The 21,478-nt window shown below is 42.6% G+C and overlaps 2 protein-coding genes across 2 annotated transcripts in view; both read right to left on the reverse strand.

The window, feature by feature from the left end:
- Positions 1 to 1,587, reverse strand: part of eif4h (eukaryotic translation initiation factor 4h) — an 8,186-nt gene extending 6,599 nt beyond the window's left edge. Inside the window, exons 1-3 of the mRNA XM_027280771.1 lie at positions 1,557 to 1,587; positions 1,173 to 1,427; positions 366 to 430 (exon numbers count right to left, since the gene is read on the reverse strand). Coding sequence (XP_027136572.1) covers positions 366 to 430; positions 1,173 to 1,427; positions 1,557 to 1,587 — 351 coding nt within the window. The remainder of the gene's footprint in view (positions 1 to 365; positions 431 to 1,172; positions 1,428 to 1,556) is intronic.
- Positions 1,588 to 9,148: 7,561 nt separating this feature from the next.
- On the reverse strand, positions 9,149 to 21,006 carry ano7 (anoctamin 7). Its single transcript, XM_027280951.1, has 24 exons — positions 20,936 to 21,006; positions 19,176 to 19,297; positions 17,938 to 17,995; positions 17,727 to 17,857; positions 17,515 to 17,622; positions 17,101 to 17,237; positions 16,959 to 17,016; positions 15,724 to 15,834; positions 15,350 to 15,515; positions 15,179 to 15,269; positions 14,916 to 15,012; positions 14,650 to 14,793; positions 14,388 to 14,525; positions 14,173 to 14,271; positions 13,959 to 14,061; positions 13,125 to 13,236; positions 12,706 to 12,760; positions 12,120 to 12,217; positions 11,835 to 12,004; positions 11,549 to 11,754; positions 11,329 to 11,474; positions 10,349 to 10,439; positions 10,125 to 10,244; positions 9,149 to 10,027 (listed from the first exon to the last, which is right to left on the reverse strand). The coding sequence occupies exons 2-24, from the start codon at positions 19,263 to 19,265 to the stop codon at positions 9,884 to 9,886; spliced, it is 2,673 nt and encodes an 890-aa protein (XP_027136752.1). The 5' UTR covers positions 19,266 to 19,297; positions 20,936 to 21,006; the 3' UTR covers positions 9,149 to 9,883.
- Between the last annotated feature and the right edge of the window lie 472 nt (positions 21,007 to 21,478).

A 21,478-nucleotide genomic window follows, 5' to 3' on the forward strand; every position in this document is an offset into this window, starting at 1 on the left:
GCCCGGACCTCGCCGTTTCCCGGGGCCGTGGACTCTCATTAAAGGGTAAATGAGCTATCATCTTGTTGTTTTTATTTTCAGTTAGCTCATACTTCAAGCTGAAAGGTAATGGTCAGATCAGCTGCTTGCTGGCAGCCCTAATAAGAACACAAACTGTTTGAGAGTTTCTGTAAAGAGAGATTTTTTCCCTACAAATAAAAAGATATTTTTATTTGGTCATAATTTGTCTGTAGCTCATTTTGATAAAAAAAAAAAATCGTGAAAAAAATCGTATCGTGAACAAAAAATCGTGACTCGAATCGAGTCGTGAGTTGAGTGTATCGTTACATCCCTACACCAGAGAATAAAAACCATCGGATACTCACGGCGCCGTCGTACGTCAACGCTTCTTTTAGAGATTCCAAGTCTTCAAACTCGACATAACAAAAACCTGAAACAGACAAAGACACATTCAAACATTATAAATGTGTTAACATCACAGGTGCAGCTTGGTTTGGTTCACTTCCTGTAACGTCAACACCTGGACTGAAGGTGAAGGATGACCGTCTGCACATGCTCAGTACGGATCAGGCACGTGTGAGGAAAGCGAGCGGTTCAATCCGAAAACTCGAGTTTAAGTTGGGTGGTTGTCAGTCGCCCAAGCAGGCCGGAGCGGCCGGCCTAAACAACTCACACCGACTTCCTGCATTCCTGACATACATGTTCCACCAGTCACACGACTAATTATACCAACTGATCAGGTTGTTTCATATTAAGTTACATAAACATTTACATAATCAGCCAAACTTCCTGGAACCATTCCTAAGACGTCACGCCCTCGAGGATCTCTTCACTTCATCAGCTTCTAATCGTTTGCAACATCGTAGACTCGATTAGCACCAAAGTACTTTGAGTCTGTGTACAAACACTCGTGTATGTTGTTCACACAACTGATCAATGAAATGTCTCTGCCATAAATGCTTATTTAAGGTTTTGAGGATTTAACTTGTCTGCTGATGGATAAAACAAACAAACGAGTCATGTGACTCTGACACGTCAATTTTAAACGAAACCTCTAGATGACCCGATGAGCTCGGGTGACACAGGAGAAGACGCGATGGAGAGAAACATCCAACTGATATTTGCGTCAGTTCTTCACATCTGCACCAAGAGAAACAAGAACTTCCTCTGACCTTTGAACTTGTCTGTGTCTTTGTCTCTGACCAATCGGACGCTGCGGATGTTGAGCTCTTTGAAGATGATGTCGATGTCTCCCTGCACCGTGTTGAACGGCAGGTTACCCACGAACGCCGTGAACGGGGGCTCCGACGGCAGCTCCTTCTGCTTCCTGGGGCCTCCGGAGCCGCCACTGCCTCCACGGGGCCTGATGGGGGACACACAGAGAGCATCATGGGATATGGAGTACAGATCGGCGTCGTGTTGATACACTCAAACAAAACCGCCCTGAACTACAACGTGACGTCACATCCATCCAAATCCAAAGCACGTTCTGACGTTTCTACTCCAGTCTCTGGACCAACAAAGACAAACTGCTGACCTGGTTTTCGTTCACAGACCATCAGGGACCTTCTTCCTCTCAGCCTTCATTGTTCTGCAGTTTGAGTTTTCTTTTCTTTTGTTTGTTTTTTTCAGCTGATTTAACAAGTTCGTTGTCGTTCCACGCCTACAGGCCGGCTGTTCGCTTAGGGAGCGCTGGATTTGACGTTTCCGTGAGCGGTGCCGCAGTTAAACAGTTGATCTGGTTTATTTAATTGTGGAAAGCGTGATTAGTAATACTAATTTAAAATATTGATATGGACGGTACAGCTCACGTCACCCTGTCCTCAGCATGAAAGACAAAGTACAGACGCTAAGAGAAGGTGGAGAAACATCTACATCAGAGTTAAGTTTGTCTGTTGTGAGCTGCTGTAGAAACACGGAGGTTCAGTGATGGAGATGATTCTTATTTCAGGGGATTACACAGATGAACACAGTGACGTGTGTCACACTCTGAAAACACAACCAGGAAAGTATTCAACCAGTCAACTCTGTGATTTACAGAGGTTATGATGGACAGTGAAGCAAACTGCTGACAGCTGTAGCTGCTGTTAGCTCATGTTAGCTCAGTCTGTTAGCTGCTGTTAGCTCATGTTAGCTCAGTCTGTTAGCTGCGGTTAGCTCTTTTTTCGTGATGCTAGATCATGTTAGCCTCAGTCTGTTAGCTGCTGTTAGCGCATGTTAGCTCAGTCTGTTAGCTGCTGTTAGTCACGTTAGCTCAGTCTGTTAGCTGCTGTTAGTCATGTTAGCTCAGTCTGTTGCTGCTGTAGATCATGTTAGCTCAGTCTGTTTAGCTGCTGTTAGCTCAGTCTGTTAGCTAGCCTGTTAGCTCAGTCTTTAGCTGCTGTGAGCTCAGCTGTTAGCTCAGTCTGTTAGTGTTTGTTTGTTTTGGATCACCGGAAGAGACGACTTCGGCCCAGCAGCTTCTATGGACATAATGGCAGAGGAGAAGAGAGTGAAGAGGACGCTGACGGAGGAAGCTGAGGGCCGTGTTGTGCCCGAACCAGAGCTGGATTGGACTGAGACATCAACGTCAACTGCTAAACTCATTTGGAAAGCTAACGTTAGCAGCATCAAGCTAAGTTGTTGTTGATGTTTGGCTTCTGATCAGACGTATGTAATCAGAGTAAAATCTCGAGTACAGCTGGACATAGTTACACAGTGGGATTACACTCTGACACTGGAGAACACAACAAACACTGATACAAGATGTTGTCCATCTTCATCAGGATGATGATTGTAGTCTGACAATATATAAAGACAATGAATAACGTGTTCGTATACACCACGTCCACGTGTCTAAAACCTGGACGTAGTCTCGTGGACGTCCCCGCAGACTGTCAAAACCTGGACGTGTCTCCGTGACGTCCCCACAGACTGCTAAAACCTGGACGTGGCTCCGTGACGTCCCCGCAGACTGACTAAAACCTGGACGTAGTCTCCGTGACGTCCCCGCAGACTGTCTAAAACCTGGACGTGGTCTCCGTGACGTCCCCGCAGACTGTCTAAAACCTGGCGTGGTCTCCGTGACGTCCCCAGACTGCTAAAACCTGGACGTGTCTCCGTGACGTCCCCGCAGACTGTCTAAAACCTGGACGTAGTCTCCGTGACGTCCCCCAGACTGTCTAAAACCTGGACGTGTCTCCGTGACGTCCCCACAGCTGACTTAAAACCTGGACGTGTCTCCGTGACGTCCCCGCCAGACTGTCTAAAAACCTGGACTAGTCTCTGTGACGTCCCCGCGACTGTCTAAAACCTGGACGTGTCTCCGTGACGTCCCCCAGACTGACTAAACCTGGCTGTCTCTGTGACGTCCCCAGACTGTCTAAAACCTGGACGTAGTCTCTGTGACGTCCCCGCCAGACTGTCTAAACCTGGACGTAGTCTCTGAGATGTCTAAACCTGGACGTGGTCTCTGTGATGAGGCTCGGACACTCTCTGTCCTGTTTGGTGGACACTTAATGAATCAGATCGATCAATGAATCAGATCGATCACTGATTAATCAAACACAGGTGCATTAATTGAAGTCCGACTCTGCTGGAGCAGAATAAAACAACGTCCAGTGTTGTGGACTTCCTTCAGGACACTGGAAACCTGATTTCACTTTGGATCATGAATCAATGAATAAACAGTTGAAGAGCAGCTGATCAGTCACGTTTATCAAAACAAATCAATAACCAATCGTCCGGATCGATCCGCCTCAGTGTGGTGAGTGGCCTGGAGGCTCCGCAGCCAGCGGGCAGCCTGCCGCTGCAGCCCCGCCACAGCCTCCACCGCCGCGGCCTCCTGCCGCTCCGCGTTCACACACACCGACAATAAACACGGTAACGTTATTTCGCGGCGCGTTTTCCCGCCACACGGTCCGTTTGTTTCGTTAGCTTCGTGCTAACAGTTAGCCCGCCTGCTCCCGGAGCCGCGGTGTTTCCTGGCCGCTCACGCGGGCCTCCGCTCAACCGCGGCCGGTGTGGCTCAGCAAGCGCGGCGCGGACGAGCCCCGCGGCTGGTCAGCCTGCACCGCGGCTCAGGGCAGGCAGCGGGGGAAACACAGCGACGGCCGGAGGCGTTCGTGTCTGAGGGGAGGCGAGCGGAGACTCACCCTCTTCCGCCGCCCGAAGCTGCCGTAGGCCCGGTCATCGTTAGCTGGTCGAAGTCCCCATTACTGCTGCTGGTCGAGGAGGAGGTCTACACGTCACAGCCAGCGGGTTTGCTGCCCGCATGCGCCTGACCGGGAACAGCACACATCTGTTCACTTTTATAAGGAAACCACGTACACAAACACATGTACACAGACCACATGTACACAAACCCACTGTACACAAACACATGTACACACCACATGTACACAAACACATGTACACAAACACATGTACACAACAAACCACACGTGTACAAACACATGTACACAAACACATGTACACAACACATGTACACACAAAACACATGTACACAAAAACACACTGTACACAAACAAAACACATGTACACAACAGTACACAACCCATGTACACAAAACCTAAACACATGTACACAAAACACGTACACAAACATGTCACAACACATGTACAAAAAATGTACACAAACATGTACACAAACACCTGTACACAAACACAAACACCATGTACACACAAAACACATGTACACAACACATGTACACCAAACATAAAACCACATGTACACAACACATGTACACAAACATGTACCAAAACACATGTACACAAACATAAACACCTATGTACACAACACATGTACCCACACACCTGTACTAAACACATGTACACAAACCTGTACACAAACATAACAAACACATTACACAAAACACATGTACCACAAACTTAAAACACATGTCCACAACACATGTACCAAACATAAACACATACCCAAACACATGTACACAAACACATGTACACAAACCACCAACACATGACACAAACATGTACACAAACACAACACCATGTACACAATACACATGTTACACACCAAACACATGACACAAACATGTACACAAACACATGTACACAACATAAACATATGTACACAAACACATGTACAACAACACAAAACCACATGTACACAACACATGTACACAAACCACAAACAACATGTACACAAACACATGTAACAAACACATGTACACAAACATAAACATGTACACAACAACACATGTCACAAACATAAACAACATGTACACAAACACATGTACACCAACACAAACACATGTACACAAAACATGTACACCAAACATGTACACAAACATAAACATTAACAAACACATGTTACACCAACACAGGTACACAACACATGTACACAAACATGTACACAAACACATTACACAACACATAAACACATGTACACAAAACACATACACAAACACATGTACACAAACATATACACAAACACATGTACACAACACAAAACACATGTACAACTGTACCCAAACACATGTACACAACAACATGTACACAAACACACATGTACACCAACACTATGACACAAACATAAACACATGTACACAAACATGTACACAAACCATGTACACAAACAATGTACATAAACACATGTACACCAAAACGCTGTACACAAACACATGTACACACAACACAACACATGTACACGAAAACACATGTACACAAACACATGTACCACAAACATAAACACATGTACATAACACAGTACACCAAACACATGTACACATAACACATGTACACAAACACACTGTACACAACACACATGTCACACAACATGTACACAAACACATGTACACTAAACACATGTACACAAAACACGTGTCCACAAACACATGTACACAAACATCTGTACACCAAAACATCAAACATATGTACCATAACACATGTACACCAAACATGTACACAAACCACATGTACACAAACTTGTTACACCAAAATAACATATGTACACAACACCATGTACACAAACATGTACACAAACCACATGTACACAAACACATGTACACAAACACATGTACAAAACACATGTACACAAACCTAAACACATGTACACTACCACATGTCACAAAAACATGTACACAAACACATGTACAACAAACACATTGTACACAAACATAAACATCTGTACCACAACACAGGTACACAAACACCTGTACACAAACACATGTACACAAACATCTGTACACAAACATATGTACCAAACACACCAAACACATGTGAACAGAACAAACGTATCACACACTATGACACAAACAAAACACAGTACACCAAACACATGTACACAAACATTCTGCACACAACAACACACATGTACACAAACACATGTACGCCAAACATGTTACACAAACACATGTACAACAAACACATGTCACGAAAACATATGTACACTAAAACCACATGTACACGCAAAACACAGGTACGCAAACAGTACACAAACCACATGGTACCAAACACATGTACACAAACATCTGTACACAAACATAAACACATGTACCACAAACACATGTACACAAACATCATGTTCACAACAATGTACACAACACCCCATGTACACAAAACATATGTACACAAACACAATGTACACAAACACTGTCCACAAACACATGTACACAAAACATGTACACAACATTAAACACATGTACACAACCACCAAAACATGTACACCAAACAATGGTACACAAACACTGTACACAAAACATAACACATGTACACAACACATTGTACACAAAACACATGTACAAAACCCATGTACAAACCATGTACACAAAACACATGTACACAAACATTCAAACCATGTACCACCCAACACATGTACACAAACACTGTACACAAACACATGTACACAAACACTTACACAACATAAACATATGTACACTAACACATGTCAAAACATTTACACAAACACATGTACACAAACCTGTACACAAACATAAACAATGTACACAAACACATGTACACAAACATGTACACAAACACTGTACACAACACATGTACACAACACGTACACACACATGTACACAAACATAAAACACATGTACACTAAAAATGTACACAAACACTGTACACAAACACATGTACACAAACATCTGTACACAAACATAAACATACATGTACACAAACACATGTACACAAAACATGTACACAAACATCATGTACACAAACATCTGTACCACAAACACATGTACGCAAACCACATGTACACAAAACACCATGTACGCAAACACGTGTTACACAAAACCATGTACACAAACATATGTACCAAACCATAAACACATGTACACAAACACATGTACAAAACATTCTGTACACAAACACATGTACACAACACATGTACGCAAAAACATGTACACAAACACATGTACACAAACACATGTACGCAAACATATGTACCACAAACACATGTACCAAACCACATGTACACAAACACTGTTACACAACACACTGTACACAAACACATGTACACAAAACATATGTACACAAACATAAAACACATGTACACAAACACATGTACACAAACATCTGTACACAACACATGTACAAAACACATGTACACAAAAAATGTACACAAAACACATGTACACAAACACACTGTACACAAACACATGTACACAAAACATATTGTACACAAAACAACAAACACATGTACACAAACACATGTACACAAACATGTACACAAACACTATGTACACAAACACATGTACAACATAACATATGTACACAACAGCAGTCCATAATGACTAACAACATAGGAAGCAAAAAAATATCACAATGAGTGCTGATTACCATTAAAGTCTGCAGGGACGTCACAGAGTCTACGTCAGGTTTAGTCAGTCTGCGGGGACGTCCAGAGTTTACGTCCAGGTTTTTTTTAGTCAGTTCTGTGGGGACGTTCTCAGAGACTATGTCCAGGTTTTTTAGACAGTCTGCGGGGGACGTCCAGGACTATGTCCGGTTTAGACAGTCTGCGGGGATCGTCCACGGAGACTACGTCCAGGTTTTTGGAGTTTAGGAGCACGAAGCTACGACATGGTTTCTATAATCTGGGGGGACGTCACGGAGACTACGTCCAGGTTTTAGACAGTCTGCGGGGACGTCACAGAGACTACGTCCAGGTTTTAGACAGTCTGTGGGGACGTCACAGAGACTACGTCCAGGTTTTAGACAGTCTGCGGGGACGTCACAGAGACTACGTCCAGGTTTTAGACAGTCTGCGGGGACGTCACAGAGACTACGTCCAGGTTTTAGACCGGTCTTGCAGGGAGTACAGAGACTACGTCCAGGTTTTAGACAGTCTGTGGGGACGTCACAGAGACTACGTCCAGGTTTTAGACAGTCTGCGGGGACGTCACGGAGACTACGTCCAGGTTTTGGACAGTCTGCGGGGACATCACAAACATGGCAGTTCAACATGGACCAACTGTTTCAAAGAACATAGAGATTTTCATTTTTCTATTCTAAAAACCGGTTAAACCGTTAAATGTTTCTTTTCATGAACAGAATTAAGCATCTACACAGAATTTGAAAATATTTGTGAGAATTTTTAAATCAATCATCATAATAAAGTTTTGTTGTTTTTTTTGTCAAAGGGAAAACAAGGCTGCTCTCAACGCAGCAGTCTGATCTCTGCAGTGTTGAAACTGAACACCAGGGGGCGCCGCAGGCTGCCAGTCATCAAGAGGTATGTGCTGTTCTGTTGCTTTGCATAAAATGGACTCAAAACTTACCAAACTCATTTTGAATTAAGACCTTTAGAGACAGGGTGAGGAGCTCAGACCTCCTGGGGAGCTGCTGAAGATCCAGCTGAGATAGTTAACATCTCAATAGGATGCCTTGCTTTAGAGTTTCAACTGGGCAGGAGACCCGGGGCAGACCCAGAACTCTCTGGAGGGACTACAGAGCCCATCTACCCTGGGAACGTCAAGGCACATTTAGTGGATAACGCTTAAAAAATACATTTACAATTTCATACTCTCTGTGATGCAACTTTACATTGATTGTTTCTGTGTATTCATTCTGTATGCAGAGAAACGTGAGGTGGTCTGACTTCAGACCAGCGTACAGATTTATACATACAGTTTAATTGTTTGATGTGTAATCACCATTACAGATAAATCTGCATGCGATTAAATAAAAACAGAACATCGAGCTGCTGATAAATGTTTTTATTTGTCACAGGTTATAATTATTAGTCTAAAGTCTTCGTGCAGAGGGATCCTGGAGGGTGTCCAGGATGACATCATATCCAGCCACAGTGGAAATTTACTTACAAGATATTTCTGTCTATAATACATAAATAAATGTATAAAAATATAAAGGTCTGCCCAGGGTAAAATGCTATTCTATCTACTCAGTAACAGAGGTGAATGATCAGTCTGAGAGCTTTTATAACATCAGGTCCAAATGGAGACATTTGGACAAAACAAAAGCAAACCATGCGCTCAGGGAGAACATTCAAAGTGTTTGTCCACCAACATTTAACAGTATTATTATATCTGAACAGACTCTCAGCCGAGAGCATCCTTAAGATTTTGAATGTCTCAAACAGTCTTAACAGTTTCTGAACTCTTTTAGGACTCTTGTAAAGTTCTTGTATTCCTTCTATAAATCATGTGCAGGTCTAGTATGTGAAGGATGCAGGACATTGTTGAGTTGTTGGAAAGCTTGTGTAGCATCTCAAAGGTCTTGTTTACTTTTAGAGCCCTCGTAGTGATCAGCAGAAGTCTTGGAGGACACGACAGTAACCCGTGATTCTGTGGATAAGAGGTGTTGTAGATCTTGTAGGTCTTGTAGGTCAGGTGGACCCTCTTGTAGGATGTGTAGATGTGCAACACAACTCTCGTAGATCTCGTAGATGTTGTACAGAAGTTCACTTGTGCTATATTTCAGCAGTTGTCCGGTGTATCAGGTTCTTCTGGAATCTTCTTCAGGTATGGTGGAGGGGAGTCGCTCTGCGGTGGTGCTGAGGATTTGACTCCACGTTGTCGTAGGACCTCATTCTCAGCGGGAATCATGGTTTTCCCTAAAGTCTGGAAGAACGAAACCCAACAGAGGAACAAACCAAAGTGTAACTGAGACCATCTGAGTCAAACTGACAGAAACTGTACAGAAACCATTTTCCTGTACCTGGTTCTCAGCCAGCGCCTCTTTAGCCATGTAGTGCTCCCTCTTCATCTTCATCTCCACCTCCTCTGGGATGTCAGGAACCATCATGTCGATCACACCGCCGATGAAGAAGACCACATGCTGATGAAGAGAAACAGGAGGTCAGCAGGAACACGGCCTGACCTCCGTCACTCATGAACTGATCAGCACTTGGTCACAGACACAGCTCTTGTAGAGACACTGACCTCAAACACGATGACAAAAGTGAGTCGTATGGCGAGGAGGTGAAAGTACTCGGGGAGGTATTTGCCATTTTCATCCCTGAGACTCCGATACCTGCAGGATCAGACCAAACATCTCATCATTAAACAAAGGACCAACACAAGCTTGGAAAGCGTTCCATATCTTACAGACCATTTAGAGAAGCAGGATCTCTGCAGATATCCACTTGTTGGAAAATGCACATTTTTAAGAACAAACAACAGTACTACACGAGGAACAAAACATCCAGTTTTTATGTGGAAAAGTCACGTCCATCCGCTCAGTCCTCCCCGCAGACTCTTCAGTGAACTCTCCCCCAGAAAACAGCCTCAGTCTGGGCAGTGAGAGCCAGGTAAGTCCCTCTGTTTACTGATGGTGATGATGAGCTCACAATGTCTTCGTCACACAATCTGATAATTGGAAACCCGGCGACGCTTTGCAGACGTTTACAGAGGAAACTGGGTGGAAACCCACCACGATAAAATGATAGATATCAACGTCATAATGAACATTTGTGGTTCTGGTTATTGATGACAACTTAAACTATCTACAATGCAAAGATCAGGATTTATTTTACATGTTTTGATGATTTTAAAATCAACTGTTCTCTTGGTCTTGAGGGTTAAAACATTTTTGGATCAATCCCATTATTTCTATCGAGACAGTCGACAGAAATCAATTAATACTGGGTTTTGAGATGGATCACTCATTTGGCATTCTATATTCGGGTGATTCAAACTGAATTTAACCCTCACAACACAAAGTATCTTCTTAAATTACAGTTTGGATAAAGAACCATCAACGACAGTGAAAAACTGACCTCTTCTTGAAGACTTTGTCCTGATGGGACTGATTGATCCTGTTGGTGTTGTCTTCTTCTCTTTGGACTGTTATTATATTGCCCTCCCTGACTAATTCATGTTTCAGCTACAATTATAAAAATGAAGTATAAACCTGAGCCTACCTGCAGGACGTGTTCTGGTGTTGCAGGCTGTAGTTGCGTGGTGATGTTGCCAGGGTGAAGTTGGTGAAGCCGCTCAGGGTGCTGTCTCTGGTGTAGCCGTAGTACAGACGTGGCAGGAAGGACGAGGTGAATGCTATGAGGAACGCCTGAAAACACACAGCCGGTTCAGCCACAAACATCTCCTTACCACAGAGACACAGAGAACACGGAGAACACTCACATTACTGAAGACGGCGATGTGGGTGATGAACTGCAAGATGGAGAACCAGATGCCAATGCCCTGAGCTCGCTCCACCACCGGGCGGCGATATTCACTCACAAACTTCTGAGCATCCAAACGAATCTCCACCCAGTTATTAATGAGAGCGAAGAGAGGAGCGAGAGGACACGCCGCCACGAAGATGGTGATGAAACCAAACTGGATTACTGAGAACGAGGAGGATTTACTAACTCCGGCTCTGGGTCGGGAGAAGTACGTAACTCTTGGACGACACTCGTGGACTTACCCATCTCCAAGTATTCGCTGAAGAGTCCCTCACAGACCAGCAGCTGGTAGTCTGCCTCCCAGGGAGAAACCTCCTCTTTGTCCTCCTTCTGAGCCTCCTCTCCTTTCTCCTTCTTCACTTCCTTCAGCCGAGGACTTATCTTCCTCTTCTGCCACCACGACTTCAACTTCCTGCCAGATAAGGAGCTGTTAGTTTCAGGGGCAGTTATGAAAGAGTCAAAAGTCTCCAACATGTGACCTTCACGGGGCGAAGAAGAAGGCTTCATGTTTGTGTGTGTTTATTTACGGGATGATGAACTCCTGGATGTTGTTGATCAGCTGTTTTCCCACCATGATGACCAGCAGCTCCTGAGCCAGTTCAATAAGACATCCACCGGCTCCACACTGTGACAAACAGACAGAACAGACCAACAACAGACCTGTTTCCTGTAAATAGATTTAATGAAATAAAGAACGTCTAGAGATAAAATCAGGCTGATGGACAGTTGTGGTGGTTTGACATCGTCTGGATGAAAAAGATGTGGACTCGTCAGACAACGCGACAGTTTTCCACTCTGCCTTATCTAGACCAGCTTGGGCCCAAAGAAGGTGGCGCTGTTTCTGGATCTGGTTTCTATCTGGTTTCCTCTTTGCATGGTGGAGTCACGGTGCAGTCAGAGATGAAGTGTGTCGATTCATTTCTTTGAACACTCAGCCTCTGTCATGTGACTCACCTGTTGACAGGTAACCTCATTCACTGTGAGATGATCCAGCAGCTGTTTGCTTTCAGCTGAACCTTTGTACTATTTTCAATAAATATTGTGTTTCAGTGTTTCATCATTATCATCATCATCATCACACTCTTCATCAGTACCACACTGTGACACACTCACATCCTCATTGCGAACGCCAAACAGAGTGTTGTAGTTTCCAGGGTAACCGACGAACCTGAAGAGACACAAACACAAACAGCTGATTATTAACCGTCTGTCATAAAACCTCCAACGCAACATCTTTACTGTTGTCTAGGGTTTCAGACTAATAACGGCCAAATATACACAAATAATAACAATAATGATAAAAATAATACATTTATAGATCATAAATCAAAATGAAAAGATCCTATGAAATTAAAATGGGAATATGAGGTCCTGATTGGTTGGACCTGTGAGCCTTGTTCTGATTGGTTGGACCTGTGAGCCTTGTTCTGATTGGTTGGACCTGTGAGCCTTGCTCTAATTGGTTGGACCTGTGAGCCTTGCTCTGATTGGTTGGACCTGTGAGCCTTGCTCTGATTGGTTGAGGCACTCACCTGCCTTTGAAGAAGGCGATGTAAACCGGAGAGGAGTAGAAGTTGACAAACTGGAAGATGAAAACTTTGAAGATGAACATGTCTTCATATTTAGACTGAGTCCGATGCATCTCTGACAGAAATACACACAGTGTACATACACACTATTGTAATATAGTAATACTGCACACAATACACACACTGTACACACAGCATATCTATAATAGTATTAACTTTAAACTTTCAATTTCAAACATTTCATAGTTTATCTGAGTGTCTGCATAATCATTCTGAATCATCATCGTCATCTTCACGATTTTCAAATGTAGGAATATTACATTGAATTGTCTATTTATACATTATAATGTATTTTTCTTATTATTATTATTAACTTATGAATTCATATTTTTTTAAACACCTTTTTGAACAATAAGCAGCACTTATTAAACAAACAAACAGAAACATTTGTTTATGTTTGTTTGTGTAAAAGATGTTTTTCTAGAGTTAACCTCTCTAACAGAAAAATTATCTATATTATTATAGATAAATTATTTTCTATGTGAAACACGTTGTGTTCAAACACTGTAGAGACTTATTGATTGATTGATTGATTGAACAAGAAGTAAACCTTAAACAAAAACAGCCCCAAAAACAAAAAACTACAAGAAAAATACAAAATGTTATTTGACAAAAGAGGCGAACATGAAGTCTTTGTATTAAAAACTTAAGATCACCTTCATTTACACTACAATGTGTCTTTTTGTTCATTAAAGATTAAAACAGTTTTAAAATAGTTTTGTGCTGTAAAAGGTTTAAACTGAGGTTGAGATGAGCGATGAAGAGGGTTCGACTCACCCCAGCGGGTGAGGATGTCAGCCAGTGAGGTGTAAACTTTGGACAACATGAGGATGACCAACAGGTTCAGGACAGATCCTGTAATGCTGGCTATCCTCCCAGACTGACAACACACAGGCAGAAAACACACTTTAAAAAAACAGTAACAAAAATGTGAAGTCAACAATCTGTGGAGTCCCTCAGGGAAGAGTCCCAGAGCCGCTGTCGTACTCACAGAATCGCTAACAAAGTTGTTACCGGACTTGTAGATGATTATTCTGACAATGGTGCGATACAGAATGATGGCGATGAGGAACATCAGCACCACAACAACCTGCACACAGGATGGTAAATCTGATCAGGATACGTCCTTTAACTCCCACATAGAACAAGAGGAACCCCAACCACAGCTCTACGTCTTCACTTCTGGTGGATGTGGTGGAAACTCACCATCAAGATGATGACCATGCAGCCGGTCAGAGTTCTATTTAGCCGTTTACTTTCAGGAAAATAAGGCTCCTCTGCTCCAGTCACCGGGTTCCTGATGGTCATCGGCGCCATCGCCGTGAACTCCGGACGAGGTCGCTCCTGTGGAGAACGCAAGGGCAACATTCATGAGTACATCTTAGCCTCAGTCATACTCATACACATGACGTCAAAGTGTTAATTAACAGCCTTTTCAAAGGAGACAGGTGCGGTGTGAAACAGGTACCTCGATGTCCTGGAACTCAGAGCAGTCCCAGCGATGTGTCAGCGCTGAACAAGTCCTCTTCCAGTACTCCAGGAAGGTGACAGCCCACAGAGACATGAAGGCACTGAGAAACACTGTTCCTCCATTATCAAACAGGAGACCCGCCTACACACAGTCAGACAAACAGTCAGTGTAAAACTGTGATTACATGTGTCAGGGTTACAGTCCTGTACAGAAACACATGTTCAGATACTGGAAAGGTGTTGAGGTTTCAGATAGACAAATACCTTGTAGGTGAGACAGATGCTGGAGTAGTTCCAGTGGGAGCAAGTGTTACAGAGCGGACACATCATGAAGCTGTTTCCACCGTCACACACCTCCTTCCTACACAAACAGTTGGATAATTAAAAGATGTTTAACTTTGGACATCCTGCAAATGATCACAATACTAAGATTCACATGTATATTAATTATAATTATATCTAGTTGTGTTGTGAATTGTGTAGCTCTATTTTTGGGCCAAACCATTTGACTCAGAGTTTGTGCTTACGCTGGAACATCAGTGGCCACGAGCCAGAACCCAATCAAGAAGATCAGAGTCCCAAGAAAAGACGCCGGCAACAGCCAGCAAGTGTAGAAACCTACGGTCAAACACAGCTCTGTTAAACCAAACAGTGGCAGGTTGGTAGCAGTTAGTTATTTGTGTGGTTACTGTAGTTACCAAGCCAGGCATAATAAAGGGCTATCTTCTCTCCAAAGTACTCCCTAATGTGATCCAGAGGTTGGTAGCGTCTATAGCAGGACCACTTGGCCCAGTATGCATAGAGGATCTGTCTCAGACCTAAAGACTCGGGCGGCACCGGGGGCGTCGGGAGCTGGAAATCTCCCTGAAAACACGGGATAAAAATATGAGGTTTACCTTCAGGTTGGAATCGTGTGCTCCTGCTACAGACATCACCACGAAGCTGATGTTCAAGTGTTCAAGTCAACAAACACAGACAGGTTTTAGACCGTCTTCATAACGATGTGAACACGGGATGAAAAGTGAGACCAGAGATCAGGATCAAGGTTCGGGTTCAGCAATTTGGAGATCACCTCATGCAGCGGGTAGGCAGCAGTGAAGACCTGCTCGGTCAACAGTCGGTCGATTCCCACCTCGCCCCGTTTCACTGAACCATATGGAGTCCTGGCCAGGATCTCATACAGCTGCAAAGGGAAGGCAGAGTCACTGAGGTGGAGTTCTACAGCCACCAATGATCAACATGGTGTTTTTACATTTCTGACCATGTTATCAGTTTTAAAGTCAAATGGTATCGACCCAATAAACGAAGGAAATGAGCATCATATACTTCCTGTGATAATAATTTATGACAAGACAGACTTCAGACATGTCCCATCAGGGCTTCTGTAGTGAATCGTTGAATGCACTCACATGTTGATGTTCACATGAAGTCTGTTTTCTGTGTCTGCTCTCTAATTGGACACAGAAAACTTCCAACGGTCCCTAAAACACACAGATTCCTGTGTGTGTGTGTGTGTGTGTGTGTGTGTGTGTGTTTATAAAGTCTACAGTTCGCCTGTGATGGTGTGTGTTTGAGGAAATGTGTGTGTTTTTAGATTATATTTGACGAGGAGGCGTGTGGCATCCGTCTGCTGACTGAAACATCCTGGAATCTGAGAGGTCAGCGAGTCGACACCTGTGAACCAATCAGAGGAGGCCGTGTGCGGACCACGCCTCCATCCTCCAGGATGTAACCTGATGTGATTTCTGCACTTTGCAGTTCACTGAAACTTTCTGGAAACTTTCCAAACACGTCAGACATCAGAACAGAGTACATGACGACTGACGACAGCTCATTTTTGTCAGATAGAAGACTGAAAATTAATATATTGTTATTTTATGACATTTGGACATTCAAAAACATTTCCTGGATTTTCTGGGAATCAATAAAAGTTTAGTGAATCCATTCATTCCTTTTAACATGACGGAGCTAACGGACGACACAGGAAATGTTTGAGTTTTGAAAACAGAATCAATTTTTCATGTTTGTTGACTTCACCCTCTGTCAGGTCGGTTAAATTTCTTTGTACAGGCCTCCGTGCCAAATCCAAGTTGGTGTTTCATATTGATGTTGTCATGCTGTGTTTGAGGAGGACTGACACAGAGCCAGGCGCTGTTTGTCTTCTGGGTGTCAGGGCTCATAAAGACGCTGCTTTGTTTGTTCAGTTCACTTAGACGAGATCTGGAAGAGGCAGCGTGCAAGTACAAGACAGATCATAGCGTGAGCTGCCGTGTCCATCAGGTCCAGCTCTGAACAGTCTGAACTCACCACCTGGTGTCTCTGAGTCGTCTTAAAGAACGTCTCCTTGTTGTCGCTGCCCAGAAACCTGCAGACAGAAAACAGGTGAGACACACTGGAGCTTTAAGTGTCAGGACCAGTCAGTAGAACAGGTGTGTCTGTGCTGCTGGACCTCTGCAGCTTGTTGGCCCTGAACTGACAGGTGTAGTAGTCAGGTGGGGGGTTGGGGACGTCCTGATACAGAGGGTTAGGGAGGGACAGCTTGGACAGGAGGCGCGCAGACCAGTTCACGATTGGAGTGGTGACCACCTGTATGAGGACAGAGGGCATTGAAGACAAGCTGAAGACACACTGTAAGGACACACTATAAGGACACACTGTAAGGACACATTGTGAGGACACACTGTAAGGACACACTGTAAGGACACACAGTAAGGACACATTGTGAGGACACACTGTAAGGACACACTGCAAGGACACACTGTAAGGACACATTGTAAGGACACACTGTAAGGACACACTGCAAGGACACACTGTAAGGACACATTGTGAGGACAAACTGAAGTCCTCTGACCAGGTGTTTTACCTGCAGTGGGACTCTGAGGCTGATCTCCTCAGCATAGTAACAGAGGACGCTCCACGGAGCACTGAGGAGGACAAAGCAGATCCTGGTCTTCGTCTGGAGGACTTCCCTCTGTAGAGACACACGTAGGAATCAGTATGAGGTGGTCTTGTCTCTTATGGAGTCCCACAGGGTTTGATACTGGGTCCACTCTCAGGTGTGTTTGTTTTACTCACCTGTTCATGCAGCAGTCCGGAGCGTCTCAGGTTGTTAAGAAACTTCTCCCTCCGCTGTCTGTGGGCGGAGCTAACACCTGCGTCCTCCTCCTTCTGTGAGTTCAGAGGCTCCTCCCACACCAACACAAAATCTGTCCAATAGGAGCGCAGCACGGTCACAGTCAGCAGCAGGTAATGAGCGGTTTGGTCAGGTGACATCAGCTCTACTCACCGACTCGAGTCAATCCGTCGCTGAACACATTCCTGTTCCGAGGCTGAACTGGTGCATCCTGGGAAACACAGGCAAAAAGATGTGGTGTGCATCCTCTCACCTCATTGGCTGAAATTATTCTCATTATAATGACATACAATAACAATAACTAACATATGGTGACCTATAAGGACACATTATACACAAACAAACTGGGACTGTTGCACAATATTAAACCATGTTTTTATTATTGTTACCATGGTTACCCAAGGTCTGAATTATCTGGACTCTAACCGAGCTCAGCTCATCAGTATTAACCAACGTGAACAGGAACATCTGCCCAGAACGTTTCCACATAGAAACTGTTATATAAATATAAATGTTTCATATTTGGTATCAAATGAATAAAATGAAAAGAACAGCTGATCGTCATTCTCTTTCTGTTTTTGAAATGGAGCGGTTTGTCTGATGAATGATGTCAGTTATTTCCTTCCTTTCATCGTCACTGTTTGTCGTTCGTTAATTATTCCAGCTGTCGTTCTGTTTCATCACTCAGTCAGCGTTAATCAGAGCGGAGCCGCTCTGTCTCACTTCCTGCTTCCTGTGCCCGCCATGCTAAAGCAAACACGCCAACACATACATGTAAACTGAGACGGACAGGCACCAGAAAATGTGCTTATATATATATAGATATATATATATATATATATATATATATATATATATATATGTGCTGGCTCTGGGCTAACAGTTTCCACCTGTTTACAGTCTTTGTGCAAGCTAAACGCAGCATGGATCATTTAAAAAAGACAGACATTGATAAAATGGATTTTAAAAGATGATATTTTGTAAACAAGTGATCAGTTTTGACACTCTACAATGTGGAGAAGTATTCACACTACATTCAGCCCTTCAACTGTACATATATAGATATATAAAAAAAAAAAAAAAAAAAAATTGTATATATATTATAAATATATGTGTGTCATATAATCATTTTAGATAACTCTCATATGACACATGTGTTAAATTGAATAAAGTATTTATAAACTACTGGCTATGACCAGTCAGTAATGCTGTGAAGTATATTCTTCTAATACTTCAACTGTACTACTGCAGTATTTCAAAGATCAGAGGCTCCAGGTTGACTCCCTGAGGAACTCCACGCTGGTGACTCCTCCTCCTCTTTGTTTCTTTTAAATCTTCCCAATCAACCAATCACTCAGTGTGTTATTGATTATGTTTTATGTTATCGTTACCATGGTGATGCTGCCGTAGTTGTCCTCTGGCTTGGTTTCCATGGCAATGAGTGTGGCATTGTCCTCTCTCTGCCCTCCTCCCCTCCACATCCTCGCCTCCTTCTGCAGAGTCGACACAGCTCCTGTCAAAATCCAGTTTTAACACCTTTAGTGCCCGGCTGACTTTTAGTGGTTGGTGAGAGCTTGGTGAAATAAAAGGCTGAAAGACAGACGCCGAGCTGGGCCAGGCAGCACAGGTTTGGACAGGTGCCGACTGGCAGAGCTCTGATTGGCCGTGGGGTTCACACTGATCAGGTGACGCCCTTAATTAATGAAATCTCCTGCAGCCAGTTTAACTTGTCTTTAATTTAAAAGTCATTTTATTTACGTTTGAACCTGTTTTCATTACTGCGGATGTTTCAGTCAGTCAGCTGTTTGAAACATAAAAAAATAAAGTTACAGATTTGATCTTTATTAACTTCTAACTTTGTGTCTGTCTGTTTGTTAGTTGCACTAACTTGTGTGAAAGTTGCAGATCAAGACAAAACTTTAAATCCTTAATATACAAAATATTTATAATAAATAAATTAAATGACTTTAAATAATCACTACATCTGATTGAATATTCATTTAGAACAAATGAGAAAAATGTTATATTTTATATGAATACACGTCTTATGGTTTTAAAACTCAAATCTTCATTTTGGTTTAAACAAAATATATTTGTGTTTTTAGAAGAAGATAATTAAGATAATATGTTTATTATTAATTAACAGACAAACATAGAAACAATATAAGTTCTGTCAGTGTGTTTAATGTGTCAGACGTTTTGGTGTTATGTAAGTATTGTACAGTTTTGAGGTACTTTACTTGTACCTTTTACCTTTTACTGATAGTGTAAGAACTGGTTTCTGTGCAAACTGTGTTTTTATTTGTTTATTGTTTTGGCTTTTAATTACTATAAAATGTTATCATTGTTTGGCCAAATTGTATTTATTTTTTTATTTTTGCAAAGTTCATTGTCTGTTTTTACTTTTTGCTCTGTGCGTAACTTTGACTGCATGTTTGCATGAAAAACTGATTTATAAAACTGTACTGTAATACTATAATATAATGATATATATATGTAATATACTGATCATTCATAGACACATGAACTGAGTTCTTGTTTGTCTGCAGACCACTTTCAGGCACAAAAAACAGTTTACTTATAAATATACAATATTATAAGTTTGTTACATTTTTCTACTGGTTTTGCTTGCATATATTGTAAAACTATATATTTCCAACCATGAACTGTTCTTAATATTTTTAGTAATATATCACAAAACATTTTTACATTTTTATAAACGCTGACAGAAAGAAGTGTCCAGTCGCAGTCCTACAAAATACCAACGGTCCTGGACAAAATACCAACAGTCCTGTACAAAATACCAACGGTCCTGTACAAAATACCAACAGTCCTGTACAAAATACCAACAGTCACAGGCAACAGTTCACTGACTTTGATACTTTAACTACATTTCAACAATTTCCACTATCTTCTACTGTAACTTCAGGATCTGAATACTGACAATGGATACAGTCGATTTAAATGAATTAGTAAAGTGTAAAAATTGAAACTAGAAGCATCTCAACTCAAACAAATAACATTATTTTAAATTTAAATCTTTAACAGAAAAATCTACTCTAAACTTTTCTTCATGTTCAGTGCAATAATCTGAAATGATCATTGAAGTCTAATTATTTAAAGGAACTAGCGTTGTTGTTATTGGACTCACCTGTGTGTGCAGTGTGGGCTCAGGTGAATCTCCAGCTCGAAGCAGAGCAGCTGTCTGTGTGTTCAGCCTCGAGCTGCAGACTGACAGTTCTAAACTCCGCCCCTAATGCTAACCCCGCCCCCTCCACAGCGTCACTGTGTCATTAAAAAACAAACACTCACCTGTTTGCTCCTGTCAGGTATCCTGCTGTAATCTGTCCAATGCTGACACAAAGTGTCTGTTCAGGTGTTCTTCATGGACTTCACGGAGTGGAAAGCTTGATCCAGTCGGTTTAAAACTAGTGCTAATGTAAAGTAGACTGTTAGACCACTGTCTGCTGGTTCTGAGGTTGTGTTCGGTCCGGTCGTGTTCATTGGAAGGTAGATGACTCGGTTCTACAGGTAGTTTGTCGGGTACAGGTAGTTTGTAAGGTAGTTTGTCGGATACAGGTAGTTTGTCGGGTACAGGTAGTTTGTAATGTAGTTTGTAGGGTACAGGTAGTTTGTAGGGTACACGTAGTTTGTAAGATAGTTTATAGGGTACAGGTAGTATGTAAGGTAGTTT

The sequence above is a fragment of the Larimichthys crocea genome, chromosome VII (genome assembly GCF_000972845.2).
Source record: "Larimichthys crocea isolate SSNF chromosome VII, L_crocea_2.0, whole genome shotgun sequence".
Lineage (NCBI taxonomy): Eukaryota > Metazoa > Chordata > Actinopteri > Sciaenidae > Larimichthys > Larimichthys crocea.